Source organism: Acanthamoeba castellanii (assembly GCF_000313135.1).
Source record: "Acanthamoeba castellanii str. Neff unplaced genomic scaffold scf7180000084774, whole genome shotgun sequence".
Lineage (NCBI taxonomy): Eukaryota > Discosea > Longamoebia > Acanthamoebidae > Acanthamoeba > Acanthamoeba castellanii.
Genome location: NW_004457384.1, coordinates 101,045 through 114,953, shown reverse-complemented (window position 1 = coordinate 114,953; position 13,909 = coordinate 101,045). Strand labels below are relative to the sequence as shown.

The window sequence follows — 13,909 nt, the reverse complement described above, 5'->3', positions numbered from 1 at the left end:
ATTCCATAATTTGGAGCAGTACCTAATAACGCATCACGGTGTGGTGGTGGTGGTGATGGTGGTGGTGGACTACTCTCATGCACACCACCACCACCACCACCACAGTGGGGTCCGGCTGGTCGGTCTCGGAGGTGCAGGACTTTGTGCAGAACACGCTGCAGCGCTCCGGCAAGGTGCACATCTGGAAGGAGGAGCTCTTCTGGGAGGAGGTGTACTACGGTACGGTAGCTACCACCACCCACCCACCCACCCACCCATCACCACCACTGCCACCTTCCCACCTCTGGCGCCCTCACACAAACGTGCTGCTGGTGGTGGTGGTGGTTGTGGGGGGGGGCAGATTCGGTGATGGAGGAGCGGGAGAAGGTGATGCGGGAGGCCCTGGAGACGCCCTGGCGGGCCTTCACCTCCGCGGAGCAGGCCGACATCATCGAGAAGGAGAAGAACTTCATCTTCGGCCAGCTGGGATCTTACTGTACTCACACCCCCATCATCACCGCCATCACCATCATCATCATCATCATCATCATCATGATATTCCCCCCTCCATCGATCCTGGCTGACGGTCGAGCAATCCCCCGATTGGCCATCAGCCTGCACCATGTTGTCGTTCGGGGTGCCCATCGAGCGGGCCAGTGAGTTCATCGAGCGGCACTGCGTCATCAACTCCCTCACGGCCGACCAAAAGCAGATGCTGCTCGTACGCACCTAAGTCCTTACACTGCGCTCGACGCGCGCGCGTGTTTCTCATGGGCCACTGGTGTGTTGTGTCGTGGTGGTGGTGGTGGTGGTGGTGGTGGTGGTGGTGGTGGTGGTGGTGGTGGTGTCATGTATGGTGGCATGTGTGGTGGTGGTGGTGGCTGGTGTAGAACAACCTCGATCCGCTGGCGGGGTCCTTCTCGCAGGAGGAGAAGGAGCGAGAGGTGAAGATCCGCAAGGCCGTGTGGCTGCGCAAGCAGAAAGAGGTGCCTTCCACCCACCTTGCACCTTGCCCATCTTCGATCGAAGCTGCGGTGGCGATCTCACCCGGGCGGCGATCGCGACCATTCAGGAGTGGGCGAGGAGCCGAGAGAAGCGCCTCAAGATGCGCAACACGCCCCCCGTTCGGCGCATCCACCGGTCCACGTCGTCCATCGACCCCTCGTCCTACGCCCTCGACAGGGCCTCGCCTTCCGCCTCAACAGCTGTTGGTAGTGCCGCGCCGCTCCCCAAGCAACAATCCGCCCGTGACCTCTGTACGCGCGCTCCACCCCCCCCCCAAATCCACCGCCAATCGAAGAACTCGGAACTTGACCAACGACACGACGATCAGCGTCGCGATCTCCACCGGACACAAAGGAGTCGCGTCCCGCCGTGCAAAAGCCGGCTCGGCGCAAGACGCGCATCGCGGAGCTGTTCTTCAAGCCGCCGCTCCACCTCTTTTCCTTGAGCCCCGACAAGTCCGTGCGCGGCGGCAGCGGCAGCGGCGACGATGGGAGCCCCCTCTCCCCGCGGTCCCGCGGTGGCAGCCCGTCGCCCTCCTCCCTCTCGTCCCCGCCGCCCACGTCTCCGTCTTCTTCTTCTTCTTCTCTCGACCACCACTCGGCCGAGCAGCCACGGCTCTCTCCGCGCTCGTCGTCTTCCCCGAGCGCCTCCCCGCGTTCGCTCGAGAGCGGCGGCGGTGGTGCTGCGGACGGCGGCACCAAGAAGGGGTCGTCGCGCCTGTGGCCACGGAAGGACTCCCCGCGAGCCAACGCCCGCCTCGCGTCTGACCTGACCGATCCGCCGCACCCTGCTGGCGACGAAGGCACCACCAGCACCAGCACCAGCACCAGCAGCGGGTTGTCGGGGGTGGTGGTGCATTCGGCTACAATCGCGGCCCCGCGGAATGTGGACGAGCTGGCGAGGCTCAAGCGGCACAACCAGCGGCTCGAGGAGCTCATCGAGACCTACGAGAAGCACTTTTCCCTGGACGTCCTGGCCGCCCTCGCCTACCCCTCCCTCGCCTTCGCCCAGGTGCCCGCGCCCCACACCAAGGTACTCTACAGCATGGGTCCATTCATCTTCCGCTCCGCCTGATTTATAGGGTTCTATGTTCAACACAACCCTTCCTTCTCTCGTCGTGCAGGCCGGCTGGCTGATGAAGCTGGTGGGGCGGGTGAAGAAGACGTGGCGCCGGCGCCTCTTTCTACTCAAGGACGACTTCCTGCTCTGCTACGCCGCCCAGGACAGCTCCTACCCGGACCACATCTTCAGGCAACCCCCCCCCCATGAACTCCTCTACCCCCCTCCCTTCCACACCTCCCGTGGGTGTGGGCGGGAGACCTCGCCGGGGTCAGCAGCTGACACCAGGTCTCGTGTGTCGTGTGTCGTGTGTCGTGTGTTTCACCTGCTCGATCGGGCGCGCGTGTGCGTGTGTGTGCGGTGGTGCGTGTGCGTGTGAATTTCCACCTGCTCGATCTGGTGCGCGTGTGTGCGTGCGTTGCAGGTTGCATCGGGGCACGACGATCCGATCTGTGGAGCTGTACCTGACGGCCTTCAAGGAGATCAGGAAGGACCTGCGCGAGGGGACTGCCCCCGGAGCGGACCAGAAGCCGCGGGACCAGAGCAGCTGCCACCCGTACTGCCTCGAAATCGCCACCATCGTCCACGACCCACGCTCCTTCGGGTATATTTTTGATGTCCCCCCCTTACCCCTTCAAGGCAGCTTCTTCTCGCTCGTCCGTCCGGCTGACTCTCTCTGGGTCGGGGGGTTGGGCGTAGGGCGCGAGGGCCAACGGGCAAGCGGCTCATGGTGTCGGCCGATTCGGAGGAGAGCCAGCGGGACTGGTTCTACTGCCTCAAGAAGGCCGCCGCCGCCGCCAAGTGGTACAAGGACACCACGCGCGACCCCGGCTTCCTCGCCGACAAGGTACACCACCCCCTCCGCCCACACCGCCCGCCACGATCTTGGTGTGGCGGGTGGGTTGCCCCAGCACGGCGCCTGTTGTGACCGTACGTCTCTGTAGGCACCTTGCTGATCGTGCATGCCCTGCTTCTTTCCATCTCTCTCTCTCTCTCTCTCGCTCGCTCGCTTGCCAGGAGTGGACGCGGAGGCCGGTCGTGGTGGCGTCGCCCACGTAAGGAGGCACGTCGCGGGTGTCTTCTCATTATTACTGCGAGGAGATCGTAAAAACGAAACAACAACACACCAGATGGAGGACGCCACGCCCCTCACGGGCATGACTTTCATCAAGGGCGAGCCAGTGGCCCTCGAGCGCGGCAAGATCTTTGTGCTCGAGTTCTGGGCCACATGGTAATACCCCCCCCGGGGGGGGTAGAGGCTTCTGCAGGTCTCCCGCGGCCTCTCACTGAACCTTCACCCCTTGGGGGGTGAGGGGTGTGGCACCAGGTGTCCGCCGTGCCGCAGCACGATCCCGCATCTCACCGAGCTGCAGCATAGATTCGGAAAGGACGGGGTCATCTTCATTGGCATCACTTCCGAGACTGCTGCGGTACAGTGCTCGTGCGCCATGAGGTGCTGCGTTCGGACCTAAGCTGTGTTGTGTGTGACCCGTCAGCAGAAGGTGCGCCCGTTCGTGACGAGCATGGGAGACAAGATGGACTATCGCGTGGCCCTTGATGACGCGGGCTCTGCCCAGGCCTACATGGACCGCTACTCCGTCGGGGTGCGGATGCTGCCCTCGCAAGAAGCCCGTCCTCTGCACATTCACCTCAAGCGCGATATATTCCTGACCTCCCATTTGCATGCGTGCGCATAGGGTATCCCTCATGCGTTCCTGGTGGATCACAACATGAAAGTGCGCTGGCACGGCCACCCTGCAGAGCCCTCCTTCGAGACGGCCATTCAGCAAGCAGTCAACGGTAGGCATTCACCCACCACTCCCCGGGTGGGTCCTCAGCTCCCCGCGAATGCTCACATACGCTCTTCTCCGCCACACCAGACATGAAGGCGCAGAAGAAGATTGACGTCAAGGGCAAGAACAGGGACGAGCTGATGCGCATGCCGATCCGTGACCTCAAGCAGGTACATGCGCCTGCAATGATGTTGTCCTGTTTTCACCCGTGGGGTGTTTGTTCCATCTCTCTCTCTTACACACACACGCACGCACGCACGCACACACACACACACACACACACACACACTTCTCCCTTGGGTCCAGGTGTTGAGCGAGCACGGCATCTCGGCCGCTGGCCTCCCTGAAAAAGGCGACCTTGTTGCCGTCATCTTGGACAAGTGTGTATGAGCGTGGGGGTCGACATAAAATAGGGAGAAAAAGTGGTGAAAAGGCTGGATTTCTTTTTTTCGGCAAGCAAACGGTCGTTCCTGCCCAGCACAAGCCAATCACATCGCGAAGTGCATGGAGCAATTCACGGACGAGCTGCGCTCCGTCCAGAATCACAAGCCCCCGCTCAGCGCCAACAAGGTATATATTTGCCGCAAGGAGGGTGATATGAATCACAAGTCATCTGCTGACCAGATCTCAACCCAATTCTCGCAGATTCATGGAATTGCAAAGGTTGCTGTAAAAATATACAAGGTGCGCTCTTTACATGCATTTGTGTAGTCGTGCTTTGCCAACTGTTTCGTTTCATCCAGCAACACTACAAGAACGTGGTCAATGAAGTAGAGAAATTCATCAAGAAAGCCAAGCCCGAACATCGCCTGACGGCCCTGTATATCATAGATGCCATCGTCAGGGGCTCCATAAGGTACGAGAAAGAAAACTTCTCCACTTTACCATTCCTGGCTGAGCATCAAACTCGAGCAGGCAGTTCGGGTCGAAGGACGTGTACGTCGGCCGCTTTACAGCCAACCTCGAGCGTTCCCTGGACTACATCCTTCAGTGCTCTGAGAAGGACCAGGTTCTTTCCGCCTATGCGGTGCTTCTAGTGTGCATCCGTTCGTGGTGGTGATGTGCTTGCTGACGTTGCGTGTTCGCATACTCGTGCGTACTCTTTTGGCTATGTTTTGCGTCGGGCGTGAGCAGAAGGCGGCACGTCGGGTCATCGCGCTGTGGCACAAGAACAAGGTTAACAATAAATCCCTTTCCCCGTTTGTTGTGGCTGTCGATTCTTCCTTCGTGTTTTGTGATGGCTGCTACTTCGTCTGTTGGTTGTGCGCCTGCTCGCCACTTGGCTTCCTGGCCAGAAGTTTATTTATTTATTTATGTATATATTTTGGGATGATCGATACAGCGGTGGTGGTGCTTCTTGGAAGATCTTGGTCCCTGACTGAAGACGTCCCCCCTCCGCCGTCCTCTTCCATGAAAACAGGTGTTCCCTCCGAGCGTGATCGATGCGTTGGTCATGGTGTCCATACGCAGAACTGGCGTGCCCCCGGATCTGCGTACGCCTCCCTGCCCCCCCCCCACCACCAACTTCCTGCTCCACGGCCAGCCTGCTGCCGCGGATGCTCGCTTAGCGAGGTATTCGAGGGCCGCCTCGTGTGCTGACCAGCCAACTAACCAACCTTGCGTGCGGCCCACCAACAGCGGAGGTGGACAATCTCCCCTCGGACACTCCACCACCGATGGAGAGCGAGGCCAAGTCTCCCTCGCCGCCCTCTCTGAGCCCCTCGCCATCCGGTACGCGTACGTCCTGTCGCGGTGTTAGTTCTGTCTTTTTTGTGTTGATGTCGGCCACTCCTCATCATCACATCCCCGTGTGCGTGCCAGTGGAGCGCCCAAGTTCGCAGCCCAACGTGCTGCAACAGATCCAGGAGAATGCCTTCGGCTTTTCCGCGCCATCCTCTTCCGCCTCCGCCTCTTCCCAGTCCTTCACGCCCACGCTTGCTCCCGTGTCGGCACCGACCGACCCTCGACTCGCTGCCCAAGTCCAGCCCCAGGCGTTGCGACCACCTGTCGACCCACGCTTGGGCGCTGCTTTTTCTCCTTCTCCCGCCGCTGCGACGGCTACCTCGCCGCCCGAGCTCTCCACTGCCCTGGGCAACGGCCACCTCCTCAGCATGCTCGGAGCCCAGATGGCCGGCCTCTTGCCTGCCGCCGCACAGTCGACCGCCACCGGGGCCTTCTTGGGCTCCACTCCCACCTCATTTATGCCCTCCAGTGTGGCGGTGCCCTCTTTCAGTCAGCGAATGGACCCGCGCCTTACCGCCACTGCCGTCGCCGAACAGCCGCCCTCTTTGCCGCACCCATCACCGGCAGTTGGTCCATCCGCCACTGCTGCGGCCACGCAGCTACCCGCCTCGCTGCTCGCCCAACGCGCGCCAGCAGGCGCCTGGCAAGGTGCCGAAGAACCGAGGCACGTACCACCACTACCACCCGGGGCGCCCCTTTGTACCCCCCCTACCACTCCATTAACCTTCCCCCCCCCTTTTTTTTCCCGCCCATTCTCCCCAATCCGATACCTCTTTCAGGGCTGGCCACAATCCACTCTACTTTGACTATGGCGACGATGACGATGACGACACACGCCTCGAAGAACAGCGAAAACTTCGCCAGGAGCACGAGGAACGACTCGCCCAAGAGGCGGCGACGTCGCAGCGACTGCAACCGCAGGCGCCGCCATCTTCACTACCGCAGCCGCAGCCGCAGCCGCAGCAGCAGTGGGCGGCAGGGCCACCACTACGTAAAGACACCCGCCACGCCTCTTTTTCTTTCTTTTCTTTGGTGTCATTGGAACTTGTTTGGCCAATCTCATCTCATCTCATCCGCCTCCACTTCCCACGGTTCCCGTGCGCGTTGGCGTTCGTTCGTCTGTCGTTTGTGGGTGTGCCACACAGGGAATGCAAATGTGGCTCCTCCATCGCACATGGGCCAACCACAACCACCACCACAACAACAACAAACCCCGGAGCAGTTGGCCGCTGCCCTCGCCTCCTTCTATGGCAGCGATGTTGCAGCGCCTGGCGGGCCGCCAGCCTACGCCGCCGCCCATTCTCACCGGCCGGCAGCGGCAGCGACAGAGAGTGCGGCCTACGATCCATTCACCCCCTCTTCCTTCTCCAGTCCGCCTGCCCGCCCTGACCCCGTCGCCTCCGGTTTCACCAAGGGTACGTACTTGAATATCTCTCCCCCCCCATTACAAGCCACGAGCGCCAGCAGCAACAAAATTTTTCCGTTATAAATTGCTGTTGGAGGTCCGATCCCATTTGCTGGGCTCTCTTCTGAGCTTGCGCGCGCGCGCGGCTGTGCTCAGTTCCCACGACGACGTGCTACCTGGGGGGCCTCCCGCCGGGCACCACGCACGAGGTGCTGCGGGCGCATTTCGCCGCCTACGGCAGGATCATGCGGCTGAAGGTGATGGAGGACAAGAATGTCGCTTTTGTCACCTTCGCCCATCGTCCCGACGCCGAACGCGTCAAGGCGCAGGGCGACGCCGGACAGGTCATGGTCGGCGGCAATCTCGTCAAGGCATACATTCCCCCCCCAAACCCCTCCAACAAATCGGTCCATTGGCGAAGAGGCCAATGCTCGTTCCCTGCCAAGGTTTTTTTTTTAACATATTAATATGTATGTTATCAAATACCATTTGTTGGCGCTGCAGGTCGGGTGGGCTCGCGGCGCCAATCCGATCGGAGCAAAGGAGAACTTCAACATGGAGACTGGCGAGACCTTGGTCACGGTGGAGGAAGCCATGCGCCACCAGCAGCAAGATGGCCAGCACGCTGGCGGACCTCCTCAGTTCAGTGGTGGACGTGGGCGTGGAGGCGGCGGTCCGTACCCCGCGCCCGGCTCACTAGCCTCGGCGGCTCCGCATTGGGGCGGTGGCGGCCCGCCCGCGGGTAGCTACCAACAAGCGGACTCCGGCGGGTACCCGCTTCCCCAGCAGGCCATGATGGGGCACCAGCAGCCGGGTCCATTCCCGCCTTTTGCCGCCGCCGGCGGCGCGGGGGATTTCGGCCAAGGCGGCTTCCGGCCGGGTCCTGGGGGATCCTCGTGGAACGAGGGGGCGCCACCACCGAAACGGCGCCGCTTCGACGGAAGCGATGATGACGGTAGCGGCGGCAGGGGAGGCGAATACGGAGGGCCTCCGCCGCGCAAGCCTTGGCGGGACGACCAGCGGGGACACCACCACGACGACCACCGAGGCGTAGAGAGGAGGGACGACCACCACCGTCACGACCGAGGCGGCCGCAGGCGGGAGTCGGGCTGGGATAAAGTCTCCTCCTGACGGGCGCGCCATCTGCAATCGGCAATCTCTGGCCTACCTTCCCGTCAACCGTGGCGGACGCCAAAAAACAGAAAAATAGCAAAAACAACATAACAACATGTTGCTTGTGGTCAGCGCCAGCCGACGGTCCGCAAGAGAGGTGAGCACGAAGCGGGGGGGGGGAAGCGAAGGATTTACTGGGCATCACTGTCGCTGGAGGCAGCGTCGGAACCGACACCGGGGGAAGTGCGGAGAAGACGCTGGTGCTTTTGCTCCCGGAGGGCGAAGAGCTTCGCGGAGTTGGGAGAGAGGGTCCAGTCGAAGAACTCGCCCATCGCCGCCAGACCGCCAGTCACGGCACAGCCCAGCACGGAGCCAAACACGGTACCGTTCACTGTGGGAGCACAACGTGAGCAACGCCCACAAACACAAACACGAGCAATTTACCCACCCTAAAAGAAGAAATAACGGGAGCGACGGGGTGGAGAGAGATAATAGAGTATTTTTAAAATATTAAAAAAATTAAAAAATTGTTGTTCATTTGGGGGCGAAGAAAGAGACGATTCGAAACAATGGGATGGTTGAAAAGGAGAGGGGGGGGGTACCGCGAGCGCCGATGACGCCACCAGCGGCGCAAGAGGCGAGGACGGTGTTGAAGGGGTCGTTCTTGGTGCGGGAGTGCTGGAGGGCGCAGAAGGCGGTGCCATAGGTGGCGCCAACGAGGGCGAAGAATGCGCCGTAGCTGCCAATGCTCTTGAGGGTGCCCTGAAGGGCGGCGAATCTACCCCGCTTCTGCACCACACCCACGTCCTTCCAGTAGACCAGCACGCCGCCGAAGAACGAACCGGCGATGAATGACGTAGCCGCCATCTTGGCGCCCTGCACCAGGCACGGCTCCCCGCCGTGAATGTCAAGAGCGTCGATGCCGAAGAGATCCGGAATCTCCACGTCCTTCTTGGAGTCCTTCGCTGTGTGGTGATCGTGCTCGTGCGCCATCTTCAACTCCAATTTTTGGTCTGCGCGTCACGAGATGGCGCTTTCGCCTGTGGGCTGGGCAAATACCACAAATAGTTCGCGGGGAATGTGAAACAGTTTATTTAATAGCACAATCAGACACAAGAGCAGAAACCGCAACAACCAAGATGACCCACTCGAGCAACATTCCCGGTACTTCTGGCTATGCCATCCCACGGCTTTGATGGTTTCTTACGCGAGGTGGCGTCCCCATGCAGTGTCTGATCAGCTGCAGAAGGCGTTCGGCGATGCTCGCGCCAGCGGCAACGTCCGATTTATTAAGGTCTCCATTGAGGACGGTACAATACCTTGCCTCTAATTCACTTCCAATTCCTTCTTATCCGTTTTTTTTTGGTGTTGTCTAGAGAACCTCGTGCCTGTAGCCACCCAGCCCGTGATCGCCGATGCCGAACATGGTGCCTCCTTCTCCACCTCTCCAGCTCTCGCGATTCGTCTCGATCGGTTAACACGGCCTGTCTGTGGTTGTTCATGAATGTTCCCTCGCTACTTCGCCTCCTTTGTTGTTTTCATTTCGATTTTTTTAAAACAATAGATTTTGCCAAGGTGGTGCCCAACTTCGAGAGGCACACGGCGGCGTTCGTGCTGTACCGGCTGGACTCCACCGACGCGTCGGCGGGCAGCCACGAGTGGATGCTCCTGTCCTACGTGCCGGACGGCTCCCCCGTCAAGCAACGCATGCTCTACGCCTCCACCCGGTACACAGGGGAGGCGCCCTATTCGTCAATCCCCCCCCCCACCCAAGCGGAAGTGTTGTTTCGTTGTTGTGTGCGTGCGTTCGGGCGAGAGCACGTGTGTTGACCTTCAGCCGGCGACTGGCTGCAGGGACTACCTCAAGCGACAGCTGGGCAAGAACTACTTCGCCTACGACTTCTATGGCTCCGCTCCCGTACGCGCCACACCACTCGTTATTCGCCGCTCGTGCGCGTGCGTTGGCTCATCCAAATGTCGCGTGCAGGAGGATTTCACCTGGGCGGCCTTCCAGGAGAGCCTGAAGAAGCCGCAGGGCACCGCGCCCCTCACCGCCGACGAGGTGCAGAGGTCCAGCATGGTACGCGCGGCACCACCGCCCACCATCCACCACCTTCCCTGCACCATCCATGCGTGCATACTTGAAGTACTGATGGCGCGCGCATCGTGGTCGTGGTCGTGGACGGCGGCGGCGGCGGCGGCGGCGGTGTCTGTACATCTGGGCAGGCCGGTGCCGAGATCGATCCCGGTCACACCAGGGAGTATGTCCACTCTGTCAAGTTCCCGCTCTCGGTCGCCGCACAGAATGCCCTCCGCAACCTCACCCCCGCGCAAAACTACGCTCAGATCGTACGCTCCGTGACCCCCCCCCCAATCACAGATCGCCTACTCACGGCACACGCGCGCACGCACACAGAGCGTCGACACGGTCAAGGAGACCGTGGAGCTCGTCGAGGCGCGCCAGCTGTCCGCGTCGGAGATCGCCAGCCGCCTCCCCAGCAACGAGCCTCGTTTCGTGTTCTTCAGGTGGTCCCACACGCACAACGGTGGCGCCGGACCCGTCCGTCTTGAATCCAACGGTAACGGCCTATTTATTTATTTATTTATTTGTTATTTATCATGATTGTTTTTGCCGTGTGTTGGCTCTGGGACTCGTCCTTCTTCACGAGCTCACTTCACATCTATTCTAATTGTTGTTGGGTTGGTCGATGATGTGCGCAGTGTTCATCTACTGGTGCCCTGAGACGGCTCCCATCAAGGCCAAGATGCTCTACTCGACCGTCAAGGTTTTCAATCCTCCCGTGGCGTCGTGTCGTATGCGTGTCGTGCGTTGTGTGTCTCAACTCGTTCATCGCGAGATGGATCGCGAGATGGATCGCGATGCATCATCTTCTGACCCTGCGCACGTGTGTGTGTTGTCCTGTAGTCGGTCGTGGCCGGCGCGGCGGAGGACGCCGGAGTGACGTTCGAGAAGGCGGGCAAGCTCGAGGCCAGCGAGCTGGAGGACGTGACGGAGGAGGCCATCCGCGAGGCCCTCCACCCGACCGCCGAAGACGGCCAGAAGGCCTTTGCCCGACCCAGGGGACCCGGCCGCGGCCCTGCCCGCCTCAACCGCACCCGCAACAAGTAAGCCGTCGACACATAAGGCGGTAGGAAGTATTATACGTCGACAAAGAGAAATCACCCATTTCTCTTTTGACCAAACATCCACGCGCAAACTGGAAAAGTTAGACGCACAATTTTGAACTGGCTGCGGACAGAGAGGCCGCCACACGAATGCTCGTGTGATGATGGACACAAGGCCTACCGGACGACCGCCACGACGGGCTGGGAATGGGGCTTCCTTCGCCTGCTCCTTCTTTGACATTTCCCCCTCCTCTTCTTCCTCTCCGTTCTGTCTCTCGTCGTTGTGCATCCTCATCTCCCTCTCCATCTGCCTCTCGCCTTCCCTCACTCTCGCGCGACCGCCCATCTTTCAAAGCCAACAAGAGGAGTGCCTTCCCTGTCCCCCCGCCACCTATTCCCCTCCTGGTGCGCAACCAACCCTCAATTCACCTTTTTCCTTTGCTCGATTATATCGGACCCCGCGAGATGTTGTTTATGAGAGCGCGTGTCGGGGGGGGGGAGTTCGTGTTGTTGCCACAACCGTGGCTTCCTCCTTTTTGCGGTTCCACTGACCGTGTGGCGTGTGGTATCGTGCGTGTGGCGTGTTGCAGGAAACAAGAACTGCAGTGTCGCTCCGCTGGAGTGCGGCGCTGGCTATTGTGTCAACGTCACCTGGTGTTTGCCCTGCCCCGCCGGTATGAGCCCCCAAGGTCCTCGCGGTAGTGCCCGGTGTGGCGCCGCAACCGCGCTGTTTCCGCGCGGCGAAGCTCGTGAACTCGGGGGACTCACAGTTCGCGATTGTCTGGCGCCACGTGTGTCGTGTTGTGTCGTGTTTTGTTGTGTGCAGGTATGGTGAACGACCAGGAGAACGCGAGTGTCTGCATCCGGTGCCCCGAAGGCAAGGTGGCGGTGCCGCCGGCCATCAAGTGCCTCTCGTGCCGCGCCGGCCAGACGTCGTCGCCCGACAACACCCACTGCGTGGCGTGCACGGCGGGCTACTACAACCCGTCCGTCGCCGGCACCTGTGCGCCGTGCCCGGCTGGCTCCTACTCCGAGCGCCAGAGCATGCGCTGTCTGGCCTGTTCGGCCGGCACCTACAATGACCTCCAGGCCCAGAGCGGCTGCCGCGAGTGTCCGTCGGGCTCCTACTGCCCGGCGGGTTCCGTCGAGCCGACCGAGTGTCCGTCGGACAAGTTCTGCGAGGCCGGCGTGGCGTCGCCGTCGTCGTGCCAGCCGCTGTTCAGCGCCGACTCGGGCTCGTCGTCGTGCCGCCCGAGCGTCATCTTTTACGTGGTGATCGGCATCGGCGCCGGCACGCTCATGGTGCTGATCCTGGTCGCCTGGGTGGCCATCGGCTATCGCAAACCCCTGTGGAAGCGGATCAAGAAGGCATACCGCCGTCACCAGCGCCAACGCGACTACCCGGCGCCGCCGCCGGCCGCCGCCTCAGCCTCGGGCGACACCAAGCCGCTCATCCCCGAACCTCTCCCCGGCCCGGTCTACGCGGGCTTTAAATCCCCCCCCCCCCAATCTCCCCTGCACCATAAACCAGTTTTCGATCACCAAGTGGACAAAGACAAGGCAATCATCGAATGGCCAGTTTTGTTGATCAGAATCTCTTACTAAGCTGACGATTCGAGCCAAAGTAACCCACAAAACCGACCGAGAATTCGCAGGCTCGATGAGCCACCAACCACGCAGCCGCGGAGACGACGGAGACAGGCATCCGCGAGGAAGAAGACAGGGCTTACACTACTGGGTGGGGACGGGATAGGATACACTTCGCTGGTCCCGAGCACAGACGTGACCCCTCAGCGCCCTGTTGGCCGCGGTCCAGGTTTGTAGAGGCCATTACGGGCACTGCGGGCGCCGCTGTTAAGCTGGCGTAAACACTGTCACCATCTTGCTGATTCGCTGGGTATGCACGTGCCAGGTGTGTTGCTAGTGTGAACTCACTTTGGCTGAACGCCATTGGTGGCCACAACTTTTCAGGTGGTGCTGTCTTGGGTTGTTTCACCACACAGCATTCTCCAAAAGTCAAACATGCAAGTTTTTGATAGTCTGAAAGCAAGGGCGGCAAGAAGAAGCGGCAGCCGGCCAAACGACTTCGCCCATGCCCATGCCCTCGCACTGCAACCGCCGTCCGCATCGCCGCGACAAACGACAATCCCGGGCTGGCGATTGCGCAGCATCGAGAGGAACATCTATCTGCTTCGCCGTAACTTCATGGCCATGGCCGAGCCGATGAGGTTCTTCTGTGTGAGCGACGCCCGCATCGCGTGGTCTTGCCCTTGGTGATGGCCTCGCACATCCGACCGCATGTCCCTTGCCGCGTCCCTCAATCCAGTTCATGCCCGACCGCTTCTGCTTGTCCGTGCAGTAGTTGCTGACAGATTCTGTGTGTGTGCATCATTGCAGGTGGTCAGTCGATCACGCACCCCTGCTCCAGAGGTGTGGTAGGAAAAGGGCGTAAAAGAAATAATAAAAGATTATCTGGGACGAATTTTATTCAGCAAATAAACTTCTTGTCGCCCACGGCTTGGCAACGGCAACGTTGGCCGTGCGACCGGGCGCCACACTTTCTTCCCGTGCAGCTTCAGTGTTCCCCATTCACCTCTTTTGGCGCTCCTCCTATTAAAATCAATCATCAGCAGGTAAAGCGGTTTTTAAAATCATCTTCTAATCTCTTCCCTCTTTCAACGATGAG

At 60.6% G+C, this 13,909-nt stretch overlaps 6 protein-coding genes across 6 annotated transcripts in view; 5 read left to right on the top strand and 1 right to left on the bottom strand.

The window, feature by feature from the left end:
• Positions 1 to 3,102, top strand: part of ACA1_275810 (uncharacterized protein) — a gene marked incomplete at both ends in the record, with an annotated part of 5,409 nt that extends 2,307 nt beyond the window's left edge. The window contains 10 exons of the mRNA XM_004337372.1: positions 106 to 219; positions 341 to 475; positions 594 to 700; positions 870 to 965; positions 1,052 to 1,226; positions 1,313 to 2,016; positions 2,108 to 2,313; positions 2,468 to 2,647; positions 2,743 to 2,890; positions 3,061 to 3,102. Coding sequence (XP_004337420.1) covers positions 106 to 219; positions 341 to 475; positions 594 to 700; positions 870 to 965; positions 1,052 to 1,226; positions 1,313 to 2,016; positions 2,108 to 2,313; positions 2,468 to 2,647; positions 2,743 to 2,890; positions 3,061 to 3,102 — 1,907 coding nt within the window. The remainder of the gene's footprint in view (positions 1 to 105; positions 220 to 340; positions 476 to 593; positions 701 to 869; positions 966 to 1,051; positions 1,227 to 1,312; positions 2,017 to 2,107; positions 2,314 to 2,467; positions 2,648 to 2,742; positions 2,891 to 3,060) is intronic.
• Positions 3,103 to 3,578: 476 nt separating this feature from the next.
• On the top strand, positions 3,579 to 4,226 carry ACA1_275800 (uncharacterized protein; the record flags this gene model as incomplete). The annotated part of the gene is made up of 4 exons (XM_004337371.1): positions 3,579 to 3,647; positions 3,741 to 3,843; positions 3,924 to 4,006; positions 4,143 to 4,226. 4 exons carry the CDS (start codon positions 3,579 to 3,581, stop codon positions 4,224 to 4,226), a joined length of 339 nt encoding a protein of 112 aa, XP_004337419.1.
• A 114-nt stretch (positions 4,227 to 4,340) lies between these two features.
• On the top strand, positions 4,341 to 8,115 carry ACA1_275790 (RNA recognition motif domain containing protein; the record flags this gene model as incomplete). The annotated part of the gene is made up of 12 exons (XM_004337370.1): positions 4,341 to 4,406; positions 4,580 to 4,692; positions 4,752 to 4,845; positions 4,971 to 5,012; positions 5,257 to 5,329; positions 5,475 to 5,567; positions 5,658 to 6,055; positions 6,147 to 6,247; positions 6,359 to 6,570; positions 6,725 to 6,994; positions 7,141 to 7,430; positions 7,489 to 8,115. 12 exons carry the CDS (start codon positions 4,341 to 4,343, stop codon positions 8,113 to 8,115), a joined length of 2,379 nt encoding a protein of 792 aa, XP_004337418.1.
• Positions 8,116 to 8,288: 173 nt separating this feature from the next.
• ACA1_275780 (mitochondrial import inner membrane translocase subunit tim17 1, putative) lies at positions 8,289 to 9,090 on the bottom strand (the record flags this gene model as incomplete). The annotated part of the gene is made up of 2 exons (XM_004337369.1): positions 8,289 to 8,488; positions 8,700 to 9,090. 2 exons carry the CDS (start codon positions 9,088 to 9,090, stop codon positions 8,289 to 8,291), a joined length of 591 nt encoding a protein of 196 aa, XP_004337417.1.
• A 146-nt stretch (positions 9,091 to 9,236) lies between these two features.
• Positions 9,237 to 11,227, top strand: ACA1_275770 (Twinfilin, putative; the record flags this gene model as incomplete). The annotated part of the gene is made up of 10 exons (XM_004337368.1): positions 9,237 to 9,261; positions 9,327 to 9,407; positions 9,474 to 9,524; positions 9,662 to 9,824; positions 9,952 to 10,015; positions 10,085 to 10,177; positions 10,324 to 10,446; positions 10,514 to 10,676; positions 10,819 to 10,883; positions 11,024 to 11,227. The coding sequence occupies 10 exons, from the start codon at positions 9,237 to 9,239 to the stop codon at positions 11,225 to 11,227; spliced, it is 1,032 nt and encodes a 343-aa protein (XP_004337416.1).
• A 160-nt stretch (positions 11,228 to 11,387) lies between these two features.
• On the top strand, positions 11,388 to 12,828 carry ACA1_275760 (uncharacterized protein; the record flags this gene model as incomplete). Its single annotated transcript, XM_004337367.1, has 3 exons — positions 11,388 to 11,628; positions 11,814 to 11,897; positions 12,050 to 12,828. The coding sequence occupies 3 exons, from the start codon at positions 11,388 to 11,390 to the stop codon at positions 12,826 to 12,828; spliced, it is 1,104 nt and encodes a 367-aa protein (XP_004337415.1).
• Positions 12,829 to 13,909: the final 1,081 nt, after the last annotated feature.